The sequence below is a fragment of the Vicia villosa genome, linkage group LG1, assembly GCF_029867415.1.
Source record: "Vicia villosa cultivar HV-30 ecotype Madison, WI linkage group LG1, Vvil1.0, whole genome shotgun sequence".
NCBI classification, from domain to species: domain Eukaryota; kingdom Viridiplantae; phylum Streptophyta; class Magnoliopsida; order Fabales; family Fabaceae; genus Vicia; species Vicia villosa.
In genome coordinates this window covers 24,387,097-24,403,999 of record NC_081180.1, presented here as the reverse complement: position 1 = coordinate 24,403,999, position 16,903 = coordinate 24,387,097, and the positions used below count along the sequence as shown (strand labels likewise).

The window sequence follows — 16,903 nt, the reverse complement described above, 5'->3', positions numbered from 1 at the left end:
TCATTAAACTTGAAGGGACTTACGTTCGTATTTTTTGTTTTAAATTCATAATTGTTTAATATTACTATAAACTAAAGGAATTATCTACTAGCGGTATATATTAGCCTACTGGTATATGCATAAGATGTGGCTTAAAGGTCCTTGATTTGATTCGTTCTAAGAATAATTTTTGACTTTTTTTTATATTTTTAAATTTGAACTGTTTAAAAATAATTTGGAAATTAAAAATGAAAAATAAAATTAGTATTTGAAAAATGAAAAATAAAAAATAAAATTCAACGTGGCTGCCCAGTCACGCTTTAAAAGTAGGGAAAACCGATTTGAGAAAAATATTAACATAAGCACTAATATGGTCCGGTTAAACTATGTAATAGATTAAATCGAATCTTTTTCTTAATATTAATTTGGGTTATGTAGATTTTATAAGTGACAAAAATGAAACTTCACTCAATTTAAATTAATTTTGCTTATTAGTAACCAATACATCACATTTTTCATATACATCGGGTCAGAGATTGAATCTTATACTTAATATTTAAGAATCAAATTTGAAAAAAAAAAAAAAAAATCATATTTCTTACGATAGGTGTCACATAATATTGATTTTTGTAAGGTAATTTCATTAAATTTATAAACAGTCAAACTTTAAAAGAAGCAAAAAAATTATTATATCTCTTATCAAACATATTTTTATTAGTAGTGGTTTATTTTTTTAACTTTTTCTTTCATACTTTTTATTTTTGGTCAAATTCCAAAAACAACTCCCACATTTGCGCGTCTAACGATCCATAACAATAAAAAATTTATCAAACAATAACGCCTAACTTATGTAAAACAACTATTAGTAATTATTTTCAAACGCATGTTTATGCAAATTAATTTTAACATATAATTCATTCGGAACAATATAATCATTTTCTTATTAACATTTGTCGTGAATGAACGTAAGTCCTCTCCTCCAAACTCACAAAATAAATTTTTAAAAATACTTGTGATATTTATTCTATATATTAAAGTATAACATTGAAACCACAACAAAAACAATGGGCTTGCCCACGGTCTCTAGTTAATAAATTATCTTACAAAGGAAAAACTTCAAGACAAATATTTGATCAAAGTCAAAAGGAAAAAAAAAGCGGAGTAATTTCTTATTTTATAAAGTTTCATATAATTTTGTTTTATTTACTCATACTAAGATCATGAGAAATAACATTTTTCTACTCTCTGATTTTTATTATTAACGTCACTTTAACCAACACACCCCCGTTTTCTAAAGTATGTCCCACATTTTTATCCTCTTATTACTAACTATAAAAGGTAATCTTTTTATTTCTTGGTGAGATAGTTTCCAAAATCATAAGTTTATCATCTTTGTTTTATCTTAATCACTAAGCTAACTAGCGGGTCATGTTAAAAATAGTCCAATGTTTTTACAAAATCAATGTCGTAATTATCAAGCCTTCCGATAAACCTTTACCAACTACCTATGCTAATCAATTAATAAATACCACCACAATATATTACCTATAGCATTCATATTTTACCCACCATCAAATCACCATGAAACTGAGTTGCAATGGTTGTCGTACTCTTCACAAAGGTTGTAGTGACGACTGCATCATCAAGCCTTGCCTTGAGTGGATAAATTCCCCTGAATCTCAATGCAATGCCACCCTCTTCCTTGCCAAATTCTTTGGCCGAACTGGCTTGCTCAACCTCCTCGCCAATGCTTCCAAACAAAATGCCCCAGGTACCTACCTAACTATATTTCTAAAGGTTGTCATGTTGATAAAAGTTTGAGATTTGAGAGTGTGTTATTCTCAAAGTCTCAAATTTAAATTTCGTTAGGTGCAAAAAATTTATATATTAGGTTAGTTCATATAGAGCTTTGCTCTGTATTTAACTGAGCCTCCACTAGTGCATGGTGAGATTGATCCCTTAAGATTGGCGTATTGATGCAATCATAATTGTGTTCTCATATCATGATTTAATTTTCAATCCACCATAAAATCTTTTCATAGATTATACATCAAGTTGAATTTAAATGTTTTTTTAATGAATAATAATATTTTAATTAATAAATTTGTAACTTTTTGACACAATTTTCAGCTGTTTTTAGATCATTATTGTACGAGGCTTCAGGTAGATTGATAAATCCAACATATGGAGCACTTGGTTTATTTTGGGCAGGAGAATGGAGCCGATGTGAAGCTGCAGTTCAAGCTGTGCTGACTGGATCAGACATTAATGAAGTTGTAGTTGTTGATGGAAAGATATCATCAACTACACTCATGGCTGAAAATTACGCCATTCAAGTTCCAACAACCTATGATATACGCCACGTGGCAAAAGGCACCAACATGGGCATCAAAAATAAAACTCAATTCAAGAGAATCACACAAGTTTTCAAATCTAAGCCACCAGTTGGTTCTGTCGACTCAAAAACACTTTTGAAATCACTTTTTGAAAATACCAATGTGGAAACTATTGAGGCTTCATCGGTGAATCAGATTGAGCCGAATGAAGTCATTGAGACTCAGGTGAACTTAGAGCTCAGTCTCAACTTCGATAGCAAATCAAATCAAAGAAAAGAAATAGATTATTAATATTCTTTGTAATTCATTTTTTTTTCTCTTTTCTATGCAATGTAATTTGGGTTTTATTTGGGAGGAACTTTTTAATTAGAGAGTAGAACAAATGCCTGTAGTAGTAGGTTATTTGTCTGTATTCCTTTTTTTTTTTGTCATATATGATGAATGTTATTAATATTTTTTCTTTTCAAATTTCAATAATGTAAAATGGAATTATGAAAAGTTCTTTTCAACAATTTTTTAATCAGTATATCAGCTAAAAGGATAAAATGTATTCAATAAAATATAAAAGAACTTTATTTTTTTAAAATAAAAAAGTTAGATATGCCCCTTCAAGATAATCTCATCGAAAGAAAAATATTTTAATATTTTAAAACTTTTTATAGAGAAATTAATACTTTATATATATATATATATATATATATATATATATATATATATATATATATATATATAATTTTCATATTGACCATGAAATTTGAATTTACATATATTAGAAAAATTCAAATAAAATAAAATAAAAATTATGTACAAAATTTACTAATTACAATTATTTTAGTATTGAATTTTTTTTAGATAAGAGATCATTTAAGCCCATAAGAAAAAGAAATACAAGAATATGCTAACATTCTTAACCATGTAAGTTCTTGATAAATATTAAAGAATAAACTATTAGATTTACTAGGCAGAGTCACTATAATATGAATATGAAAATAATTAAAGGATATATTAAATAACATAATATTAAACATTTTTTAAAATATTAATAAAAATTAATAAATAAATTATGAAGGGTTAAATATGTTAATGGTCCCTATAAATATAGCGATTTTCACTTTTAATCTCTATAAAATTTTCCTTCAAAGATTGGTCACTACAAATTTTTTCATCCACATTATTTTTTTTTTAAAAAAATTTACATTAAGTTTTAACACTGTATGTGTGGATTTAATTGCTTGGTAAACATTTTGTTACCATCTCACAGCATCCCAATTGTGAAGCTCCAAATGAAAACCCTACAAACCCAAATATATAACATCAACACAATTGTGTCTGTGTCCACAATGTATCAGGTTTATATATGTCAAAATGTGCTTACCAATTATGCTAAAACAAATTATGTCCACATTGTATCAGGTTATATATGTCAAATAAGTGTTTGTCCATTATTCAATATTTCATGTCAAAACCAAAATCTTCTTTATATTTCAACATCTGTTATAGACTCCCAAAATCTCAAACTTAACTCACATTACATTACAACACATTAAAACACAACATAATGCATACTCTCAACACTTACAATTTTTCAGAAAAAATAAACATTGACCGAACATGACAATATACAACATTTTTAGATTTTCATAAAATTTATCTATTTTCAATTTTCTCTTCAAAATCTTGGTCTTCTTTCTTGATTCTTCGTACAACTCCTTCATGTAGCCCATAGAGGCCATAACTTCGACCTCTAAGTTCATCAAGCTTGCATCTTCATTTACAGATTTTGCTTCATAGTCTTCATCTCATATGAACGAATTGCACGTGTCAGGGGTCCTCAAGAAGGGACATCTCTAAAACAACCTTCCTTTATTAGACCCTTTCTTGCATTGATAGGAAACTATACATACTTGACAACCACAAAAGTTTCTAATTCATGACTTAACAAATGAAGAAGACATTGCAACCTTGAAACGGAAACAAAGCAAATTGAAATCGAAGGAAGAAGGAGTTTCAAATTGAAATCGAAGAAAGAAGGAGTTTCAAATTGAAATCGAAGGAAGAAGGAGTTTCAATGGGCAGAGGGTACACGACGACTAGAAAATAGGATTGGGGAAGAAGAAATGTTACATGAAGACTGTAAAATAAGTGAAAATAGTTTAAATGGGATTTAACAATGTGTCCAACAATTAAACAAAAATAAACAATTTTTTATTCCACCTGTCCAACCACGTCATCATCCGTTAGTGGGATTTAACATTGGGGACTAATAATGCGGATGGAAAAATTTGTAGGGACCAACCTTTAAAATTTTATAGGGACTAAAAGTGAAAATCACTATATTTATAGGGATCAATAACATATTTAACCCATTATAAAATTATATTTATTAATTATTGTTGTATTATATTATTCTATGGTCTCCACCTATTCGTGCATTCTCGCTCTTGAGTTTTTTTTTACCATCAGGCCACTTCTGTAGAGTTAGTTTTTCTTGATATTTGAAGTACTCGAGTCTCCTATGAAGTTATTGTATTCTCCTGAAAACTTCTTTAGGATCAAATTCCCTCTAAAAAAACTTGCTTAAGAGGGGATTTCCCTGGTCGCAGAAGGTGTCTCTTGTTCCTTGTGTTTGGGATTCCCTGGTCGTCCTCTCATCTCTCTGTGACTTGTGAGGTAGAAGCTTCTGATTGATATAGGATCTTCAATTGGTTGTGTTGGTGACTGGTTTTACCAAGATATCTTTCGACTCTTTTTCAGATGTTTTTTCTGCTTGGTGTTGTTTCTAAGATTAGGGGGCTATTTTATGATTTGACATGCAATAGTTTGGTCAATTTAGAAATATCAAAACGATATAATATTCTTAGGTAAATTAGTGACAACGAAGAACCTGGAAGACTCGGTCATCCTCTTGGCTTAAAAGTGGTATCTTACTAGGTATGTAAAAAACTATTGTGCTTTCTCCACTTGACTTGAGAACCCTATTTTGTATCTGAGTCAATGGTGGCTTGAGTGTCTTCGACCTTCCACTGCTGTGCTCTAACTTTTATTATGTTTTTTTGGCATTTATTGTTTATTATGTGTTTGGTTTTACTCTCTTCATTTATGTTGGAGGCTGGAGTTTTTGTTTGTCATTTTTTTTAGAGGCAGAGTTAAATACTTATTTTTTCTTTCTTTTAATTAGTTATATTTTGTGCTTTAGTCTTTAGTACTCCTCCTTTATATAATATATTTTGTTTTTTTAAATTATTTATAATTAAAAACTATAATTCAAATGTCATCAAGATATCAAACTTAATAACATGACACATCTGATAACTCTTTAACGTATATCTGTATAACAAAATTCACCGTTGAATTGAAAACAGAGACGAAGCCAGAAGTTTTAAATTGTGGGGACAAATTTTTTATATTTATTAAATTAAAAATATAATATATTATTTATAAATAAACAATTATTTTTATAATTTTTTATATTTTGAAAATATTAAAAAAAAAATCATTTTCTAATTATAAGTATACATCATTTTTTTTGCTTCACAAATTAAATGATAGATTATAGAACGCTAACTATAAAAAAGATGAGGTAAAAAAAAATTTGGTATAATGTGCTAACTTGAAATGCAATAATTGTCTAACGTAATATGTACTATCATTACTATGTACTCCCCATGTAGAGGATTATAAATATGTTTTGAATCCTAATGGGGGCATATGCCTACAAAGTTCAATAGCTAGCTCCGTCTCTGATTGAAAGCTACTATCATATAGATTATATATATAAAATTTAACATCAATCGAAAATCATTTAATATGTTCGGGAGATGCATACAAACCAATATCTTTAAAACTTCAACAAAACCGTTAACTTTGATTTTTCTCTTTAACATATCAAATGATTTTCCATTGATGTTAAATTTTTTAGATATAATCTAGATGATAATAGTTTTCAATCCAACAATAGATTTTGCTATACGGATATACGGTAAAAACTTATTGGATGTGTCATGTTGCTAAGTTTGACATCTTTATGTCATATTACAATTCTTTTCTTTTCAATGTAAGTTCTTTCTCAAAACTCAAAAGCGTTTTTTTTGTTTTCCAATGAAAAGTTTAATTAAAAGTTTTGTCAAGACACAATTATTTTTATACTATTTGTTGTACAGCTATGAATCGATATGGGATGGAGCCTTTAAGACTCAAGTAAACCTAGAACTCACTTTTGGTTCTGATTACCAATCAAGGGAAATTTTAATTAATTTGTTTGTAATTAAATATCTATTGGGGAGATATTTTTCTATATCTAAAGATTGTTTGTTTACGACTTCCTTTTAGTCATATATGCCAATATGTATGATTATGCATATATGTATGAACAAATTTTTATTCTTTCAATAGCAATAAATATAAGAGTATTATCTTTGAAGTAGTATTCTATCATGAAAACTTTCTTCCAACATATTCTTTCTGGTTATTTCAACTCAAAAATTAGCAAAAATCTTTACTAAAAATATACTAGATCTTCTTCTTCTTCTTTCTAAATACAAAGTTTTAATAAATTAGCAAATTTAAACAAAGAACAATAAGAGATATTAATCATGTGCTAGGGTTAGTAAATAAAATTATGATAGTCAAAGGATAAAAATATTTACAAAAAAAAGAGAGTGAAAAAAGTCAAAGGAGGTGAACACAGTTTCTCGAAGACATCATCAGTGCCTATAACATACAATGATAATATGGTGAATGACAATAATTTGGTGAGTGAATCTTAAGGGGTCATTCCTACAAAGATTTTGTGTTGGACAAGTTTGGATGATGAATTCATGCTGTTAAGATATATATAATCTAACGGTGATAAGTGATAAGTTTAATGCGAAATATGATGATGGCAAGGATTAAAAAAATAATCTAAGGGTGGAAGAGATGAAAGTAGGAGACGTATATAAATGTCTAAAACTTGATCTATTTGAAAAAGATGAAGTTTGTATTTAAACATTGTGAAAGATAATTAATTTTTCAGTAATTATTTTCTTCTAGGCTTTCTGATGCAAGACGATCAACATAATACCTTAATGGATGACCTCTAGTTGATATCTATGATCATTATCTCACGATTCGAGAATGAAGTTTGAACTTTAATCCAAGTGATAAATTTATTTTTAAAAATGGAGCATTGGTATGATTTTCTTGCTTGTCTATTAAGTAAATGATGCAAAAGTATTAAATTTTTATAGGTAATAGAATTGGAAGGATAATAAAATTAGAAAAAAGTAAATACACTTCTCCAAGAAAGTGGGAACAAGTTTGCTTGTATTTTGAATTCAATCTAACAAAGCCTCTTTTGGCCATATTCACAATTAAGAAAAGAACGTACAAAAATTGAAAAACAAAAGGTTTCATATGACTTTGTCATTTGCAGTAAGTTTGATACTTATGTGGAAGGGTGTCCAAAAAAATAGCATTGCTCATGAAGGAAGTGATGTCATGATGAAAAAATATTGGTAACAAGGAGAATAAGCAACAAGGGGTCCTTGGATAGTGGTGCATAGAGGAGGAATAACAGGAGGCTAAAAAATAAATATGGGAAATTTTTAATGAAGCTTCTACATATACATTGTTGTTTTTGTAATAAAATAACTTTGAAAAAAATTTTCATCAAAGAGTTTATTGAACTAAATGGCATATTAGGTTGCAGTTTTGATTTGTTGTCAAGGAATGATATTCCAAAATAAATTTGAGGTTCCTATTATTGAGAAATACAACGTAACAACTAATAAGAAAAGGTAAGAGAATTTGACAATAACCGTTGCTAAGAAATCAATGATGATAAATAATAGAAAGAATAATATCTATAAAAAGGGAAAAGGAATAAATAGGAACATTAAAAAATATTACTAGGTACTAGGTTATTTTTGTAACAAATTATTTTAAAAGTATTTCTCATCAAAGACGCTTCAAGAAACTGCTCTATTTTGCAAGTAGATTATCAACCACAAAGTTCAAAGGATAAAACATGATAATTACAATATTTGACATCTTATTGCATTGTAAGAACCCTTCTAAAGTTACACTCTCAAATATGATACGTATATCGCTCATAATAACTCTACGAAATATGATAAATATCTCAAAATCGACTATTCCATGTAGAAGATTCTATAAAATTAACTATTCTCTATAAAGAAAATTATGAAAATAATTTTTCTCTATAGAGATATATTTCTGAAGGCAACAAAGAAATATTTAAAAAACTCATCTAGTAAAAAGAGGAAAAAGAGCTTTGAAAACTCAGAAGAAAATAGAGATAAAACAATAAAATTTTGGTGTTACTAAATAGTTGAGCAAATTTATGCTAAACAGGCAAAAACTTGCGTTGAGGTGTGCGGAGTAGGGGTGTTAAAAACTAAATCAGCCCAAAACAAAACCGCAAAATTGAATCAAACCAAACCGAAACCACAAAAAATCGCATTTGATTCAGATGTGTTTGGGTCATTTTTTAATAAAATCGCTCAGTTCGGTTCGGTTTGCGGTTTGTAATTTACAAATCATATCAAACCAAACCAAACTGCATTACATTACAATCAACATTCACTTAACTCACATCCAACTCAAACTCAAACATATTATGCATTAACGTTACGATTACAAATGATTTCCCATTTTCACACTTAAGGTTTCAATTTAAGTCTTCTTAAATTTCGCCTAGCGGTATCACGCTTTCTTCTCATCTTATTTTTCAAGTACATATCACATCCATTTTTTTAGTCTCTCATCTCTTAAGTTCTTTCTTTTTCATCTTATTATTTTTTATTTTACTATTCTCTCTTCCAATTACGTTTTAATGCTCTTTTATTCTCTAATCTCTCCTCTCTTTTGCTCTTTCTTTTTCATCTTCTCTAATATTGATCACTCCTCTTTTTTTCTATTTCATTTTAATATTTTTTAGGAATAAATATACGTTATCCCCTGCCGTATAGGCGAGATTCGGGTTACCCCATTTAATTTTATTTTTTGGATTATCCCCCTGTAATTTTAGGATACCCCTAAACGTGTAAAAACCAGGGAAAAATCAGAGGGATAATAAAAAAAAAAAACCATTTTACATGGAGGTAATAGGGGGCAAAAATATAAAATTTTTATATTTCAAGGAGGTAATCGAAACAAAACAAAAAAATTAGAGGGGGTAAACTGAATCTCGCCTATATAGCAGAGGGTAACATATATTTATTCCTATTTTTTAAATTGTTTTATGCTACTATTTTATGTTTTTTTAATTTCATTTTTATCTAATCTTATTTATGTATATTAAATGGAAAGTTGTTGTCCAAATATGATGAGTTTTGTTGTTATTTGATAACGCATAAATGACAAAATTCAAAGTTATGTTATCATTTATATGTGTATGTATGACTCAGTAATTTTTATATAAAAAAAAATCAAATCAATTCAATTCGCATTGGTTTGGTTTAGTTTAGTTTAGTTTGGTTTCGTTTTATTTTTAAAAGCCAACCGAACCAAACAAAATCGCACATTTTTTCTCTTGCGACTCAGATGATTTTTTACGTCAAAACCGCTCAAACTGCACCGCAAACACCCCTACCTCTAGTGCAGAGAGGTTTGTGGTGTCAACTTAAAAATTAATTTTTGTTTCATAAAAATTATTTTTTTTACTCAAAAAATAACATTGATCACCAAACCAAGCCGCATGTGCATGGTGTTAATCATTAATATTCCTCCCCGTGTTTTCAAAATTCCTATACTACACATACCAATGAAACTGCCTCCAATATTTAAACATTTTAAAAATTGAAAAGTTCTCATTTTGTGAAACTCAAAAATTAAATTTCAATTTACTACCACATACATATATTAATGTGATTTTGTTTTGATTTAGTCCAACACAAACCTAAACTGCCTCCAATATTTAAACATTTTAAAAATTGAAAAGTTCTCATTTTGTGAAACTCAAAAATTAAATTTCAATTTACTATCACATACATATATTAAATACATATATTAAATGTGATTTTGTTTTGATTTAGTCCAACACAAACCTGAATGGAGGAATATATTTCAAGCTACTTTAAAAATTCAAACTTAAAAAAAAAAAATATGTGTTAAGAAATGTGGTTGGGCCTAATTCAACCCTATAAAATCGATTAGAAGGGTGAGGATCAGGGTCGGCCCAACACATATCGAGGCCCAAGGCGAATTCTAAAACAAAATTTTTATTTATTAATAATTATTTTTTTCATTAAAATTTTACTTTTCAGAAAAAAATTGTTTACTAAATTATTAAAATGAATTTTATTTAATATATTTTTCAATTAATAATAAAAACAATTCATTTTATTTTTGTTGTTATTAAAATAAATTTTATTAACTTTAATTTAAAAAAAATGTTTTTTTGAAAAACACAACATTTATAAAATTTATTAGCATTACTCATTACGTAATATATAGATTTAGAATAATCAAATTTTTTATATAGTTTAAAATACTAATTGGTGCATTATTTTTTTATAAAATTAATAATATACTATAAAGATGAATGAGTAAATTATAAAAATAAACAGTATAGAATAAAGGACAAACAAGAGTGGTAACCAAATGACACCAATCTGTTCTTTTCTATTTTCTGTTAGATATGGTATAAGTTGCAAATGGGTAGTAGATGTAATAATACTAATGTAAGAGATGTAATAATATATATTAATAGTCACACAGACATAGTAATTTACTAGGAAAGGAATATAATGAAACTCCTAATAATAACGTGAAGCATTTTTGTTACATATTGGAAGAATGTGAGCCTGCCTCCCTCATAGGTCGGGGCTGGTGAGGATTGTCCTCATTTATAAGCACTTGTTCAAGTTATATATTGTTCGATGTGAGACTCTTAACACACCCCCTCACGCTCAGGATTAGACAACTGGAACGTGGAAATAAATGGTAGCCCACCGAATCTTAAACAAAGCTCTGATACCATGTTTAGAAGTGTGGTTGGGCCTAACTCAACCCTACAAAACCGACTAGAAGGGTGAGGATTGTCCCCACTTATAAACACATGTTCAGACCATATATTATCCGATGTGGGACTCTTAACAGTATGGGTCATGAATTATGTATCAATATTAGTACCAACTACCAATAACCAAATGAATCTAGCCTTCCGAATGGAGAGGAAAAAGAGCACTATATCATACATGTAGTGAACTTCATGCATGAGAAAAAAATGCACGATTACAAGCTTTTTCGCATACTCAAATCATAGTATGCTCACTATACACATGGGATGAAGAAAAAAAATACACAACTGAACTAAAATGAAGGAAATATGTATTCCAAGTCCTTCCTCCATGTTGCTCTTCCTTCGGCCGATACCTATTTATCTAAAAATAAACAACGAGAATGGGGTGAGATAACTATATCTCAGTGAAATTCCTTATCTTATGGGTTCATTCAGCTTTACAAAGTTACTAATCCCCTCCACATTCTATCAATACCACACTCTCGTATTAATTACATCAAACTAAAGGTTGAAACATATCAGATTCACACACAAGTGGGACACGACTTCCTACTTAGCCTTACTAGGAGAACCAATAAGCTACGGATCTTGGCTTGGTAGAATTGGATCTACGAACAGTCACTCCACTGCCCACGTAACTTGTCCTACTTTTGGGTCTTACTACCCTCAAGGGAAATACTAGGGATGTCTTACTACATCCTACTTCAAGACTTAACAAGATCGTCTCGGAGAATTTTGAGGCCCTGTTTTAAATTTAAAATTTAACCGGATAAAAAGGAATGTAGAGAAGTAAAAAAAAAAATTATTAAAATTTTAAAAGATTTTAAAAACTAGAGAAAAAATAAATTATATATAAATATTTTAAAATTTTAAAATTTTGTTTTATTAAAAATGAATTTTTTATATTTTTGCTTTATATAAAGTTTTCTAATTATAAAATAAATTAATATTATTTATTAAAGAAAAGTAGTATATGAATGCAATATTTATAATAAGGTGTTTTAATTAATAAACAACAAAAAAATAATAAAAATTAAAAATATGTGAATACTTCACGATCATTAAATCAATTCTAAGTATATGTAAATTCATATTGATATGTTCAAAAATATTTTAAAGCAAGTAATTTAATTTATGCTAAATTACAATTTTGGTTCCTCTATTTTGGTGTTTTCACGATTTTAATCTCTCTATTTTGTTTTTAAACACTTTTGGCCTCACATTCCCATTTTAACTACAAAAAATACTTATGTGTCACTTTTTAGAATACGTAGCTCATTCTCAAGTGGGGATGGGGGACCAAAAGTGAGGATGGAGACCCATAAGCTTTTTTGTAGCCAAAGTGGGGATGAAGGACCAAAAGTGTTTAAAAACAAAATAGAAGAATTAAAATCGTGAAAACACAAAAATAGAGGGACCAAAACTGTAATTTAGCATTTAATTTATTAATTTACTATCTATTTAATTATAATTACCTAATTAAAAATAATATCAAATTTTTTAACTTTTTAACATATTATTATAAAATAAAATTTAACAATATATATTTCTATAAATAAAAAACAATGTCACATATAATAATAAATTGTATTTTATGATAAAAGTTTGGTGATAAATACGTGGGATCAAAATCAATCCAAAAGCATGCTTACTATGTATCGAACCTTAGACGTTATGCTATTAGAAAACCAGTACTTAGCCGCTTTGCTCTTCAACCCAAATTATTAAATTTGTTCTACAAAACATATTTATATATTTATTTATGTATATAATCATTAAAAAAATTATTTTTAGATCCCTATATATTTTGAAGGCCCTGTGCAACGGGCCAGGTTGCACAGGCCCAAAACCGGCCCTGAGACTTAATCTCCTATGTTTTCAACCAACAATTCGCTAAGATGTAGGAACCGAATTTCCACTTAAGAGATATTACATAGTCTCGTAAGGTACATTAAGCCTATCATGCACGAAGTACATCATTTTCGTACGTTCTCATTTATGATTCTTTATTAACCCTAGGTTACTCAGTTATCATATATCATATGTTAGGAAAGTATACACATACATACATAAGTTAACATTAGGTTTTTTTATTCATCCTAATTCATCGCATTACCAATCTAATACTAAGATTCATACTCAGGGTACGGATACGTTCTCATAACCAAATAGGGTTTCGTATACCGTTTTAGGCATTCAGTGAGTATCCAAGTGTTCCTGTTTAGGGTTTAGTGTCCAATCACATTCGATGAATATCCAAGTGATTCTGCCAAGTATCTTATGCTACACAAGCACATCGTTCAATTAAATTCAATGAGTATCAGAGTGTTTCCTTCAAGTATCTTAGGCTACACAAGCTCACCGTTCAATCACATTCGGTGAGTATCCAAGTGTTTCCACCAAATATCTTAGGCTACACAAACACACCGGTTACTATACGATGCAATTTGAGGTTAAGCATCTATTATTGGTTATTAGCAAATAATTTATGCTTAACTAGTTACTCACATTCTATACTACTCTAATTTGATCCATTGGAACAAGACGTGATGACTATTATGGCTCTGTTGGAACGAATCAGAAAGTTTCCCCTTGACTAAGATTAACACTAGTGCCTCGTGTTATATAACATGAATTTTGTCAGGCCCAAACCACCTTTCCCATAGCAAAAATTGGGGACAACACGGGTCCCCCGTGTTAGCCAACACGGCAGTGTTATGCCCAGAATACACGTTCATCGTTCTACAGGCAACCCACGGCCTGTCCGTGGGAAAAGGCATATTTTGTGGGCAAATTATAGGTTTCCAGTTTCCTTCATAAATAAAAAATCCAGCACCCAAAGCTCCAAAAACTGAATTCAAACATGATTACAACATTTATGGGACACAAAAATCATATATGCAATTAGGGAATCATAACATTCATGTTCATCAAGCAATTTTATCACACAAATGCAAAGAATCAAGAAGCAAACACATATTCCCACATCATGCAAGTTAACCCCCCCAAGGCTAAAGCTAAACTAGAAGCATACCTTTGAAATAAAGAACTTGATTTTAAAAGTGGTGAGATGAAAATGATGATAAAATCTTAAGATTTTGTTCCATTTAGCCTTATTTTTCTTTAAGTTGTTCAAAATCACACATGAAAAGGCTTGATCACCCTCTTCTTCTACTTCCATGCCCTAGCTCGCCCCTCTCTCCCTTTTTTTCTTGTGTTTTCTTAACTTTGTGATTTTAAAGTGAGAAGAATGCATGAAAAAAAGTGGTTTCTCTCCAATTTTGGTTTATACATAAGGGTGGAAGTTACCCTTTTACCCTTGACATATGGTTCTATTTACTATTTGTGCCACTACTAGCTTAGGTTAAGGAAACTTAGATTAGTTTAATACTAAACTTCTTATAATTATTCACATCAACCATACTAAAGTGGATAAGGGATGTCACAATAACGATAAAGGCTACATGCACACTAACTAATTAATAATGATCAACAAACATATCATTATAAATATCTTATTGTGGGACTATCATGAAAAATACACTTACTGTAATATGATTTGATGGTTTTCAAGTTAGTGGAGTGAGAGGATATGTTCACAGCATTGTATTGGTGTAGAAAAAGAGCTTTAATATTGTCTCAATTATTATAAAAAAAAACTAGTTTATGGTCTTTAAGGAGGATTGGATAATAGAAACTTAATGTGTCTAGAAATAAAGGTTCATCGAGAATTGGAAAATATTCTTCACCGAGAAGAATTACTATAGTATGATTACTTGTAAAGGACTTGGTCTATATGGGTTTTCAACGGGCTTCTATAATCATTCCTGGAATGTAATCAGACCTGAAATATGTGAATTTGTTAGATGAATTTTTTAGAAAAGACTTTATCCCAACCTTGATTACGCATCAAGGATAAGTCTTAGGAAAGTGATAACATCATTTCATAGGTAATTATTCGACCGCATTTATAATAGATGAATAATTCTTCTCTTTGAGCATGGTCTCGTTTTATTGTATCACCATCTTCTTGAAAGGATTTGGCCTAAAGTGTATTTTTAACAAGGAGAAAGACAATCTCATCACTCAAGCCCACACTTTCATGAATGAAAATTGGTCTACGATCTTGACAACCTGTGATTGACTTAGTCAGTTAATATCTAAAGAGAGGGAACTATAAATCCTCGATGCAATATTACAACCCCTGCTATGTTTCCAAATAATTTGGTCTAGACTTCCTCAACATATCCCCTATGATAAATCCCAAAATTCTCAAGTGATGGGAGAGAATTCCTAGAATCAACAGGGGTAGACAAATTTGAATTCCTAATTAAGTTCAAGAAGAATATAGACCTTTTATATTGGAGTATTCACTAATCTTGTGGTTTCACCTTTAACTTCACTAAAGATCTCTTTGAGCGTTATGTACTTCTATAGATAAAATGGGCAACCCCATGCTTTACATATATTGAGAATAGGCATGTGCATAACTCTTTTGATTTTAAATAAATCTTGAGATTATTTGATGTGTATGAAGTGAAGTAAATTATCAAGGTCATGTTTCTTTTTAAATGATAACTACTTGGCTAAATAAAGCTTACCTTGTGAGATATTGATCTTTTGATAACCTCTTTGAGCAAAAAATTGAAGAACAAAATTGTTTTTGAAATTTTATAACTCTTAACCAATAAAAAAAGAAAAATATAGTTTGTCTTCTTGGCTCGGGATAGGATAGCATTTATTTTAGGGTTATTAATATATACAAGTTGTGAAGAGCATGTCATATGAAATGGAAAAAGAAAAAAAGTATTTTAAGATTGGTGATTGAAATGAAAAGAAAAAGACAAACGTAAATATAAATATTATCTTGACAACTAATGAAAATCAAAGAAAAACAAAAGAAGAAGAGAAAGGAAAGAAATAAACAGTTATAAAGAAGAACAGAACAAAAGAATCACTAAAAGAGTTGATGTCGAAAAAGAAAGTGAATTTTGAGTATAAATAGTTACATATAGATAGGTATTTTTGGGCTTTTATAGTGTTGGGTTTTGGCTTAGGGAGCAAGCTAACCTACATCTATAAATATGGAGTAATCCTCATAGTTTTATAATCAAGTCAATTGAGTTGTATTCACAGAATTTACAGTTGCAAGTGAATAACAAAGTTTTCCACAGTTTGTGGGTAGAGAGTTACTCTGCAGAAACCCTAATCTCTTTTCTTCTTTAAATTTCCTTTTTTATTTTCATCGTCATTGTGTGAGTGATAACAATCTTGTTCATCAAGATTGATAAAAATTCATCATAGATATTGGTGGATTTCCAACAAAGAGTAAGTATTGACATTTTATAGAAGTCATACACTCACTCAAAAAAGTTTTTAAAACACTCTTTGATTTCATAAAAACTTTTGGAAAACCTATCAAGGTGTGTATGAAATTGATCAAGATGTATCTATAATCAATTGAGCAAGTTTTCACACTGCATAATCGATTAAGGACTTGGTCCAATCTATTAGAGCAAGGTAAATGACCTCTTAATCAATTAGAAAAACTTTTAATTGATTA

The 16,903-nt window shown here is 29.3% G+C and overlaps 1 protein-coding gene across 1 annotated transcript; it reads left to right on the top strand.

Moving 5' to 3' along the window:
* Positions 1-1,218: 1,218 nt before the first annotated feature.
* LOC131602948 (LOB domain-containing protein 42-like) lies at positions 1,219-2,748 on the top strand. Its single transcript, XM_058875179.1, has 2 exons — positions 1,219-1,750; positions 2,110-2,748. Exons 1-2 carry the CDS (start codon positions 1,561-1,563, stop codon positions 2,604-2,606), a joined length of 687 nt encoding a protein of 228 aa, XP_058731162.1. The 5' UTR covers positions 1,219-1,560; the 3' UTR covers positions 2,607-2,748.
* The last annotated feature ends 14,155 nt before the right edge of the window (positions 2,749-16,903 follow it).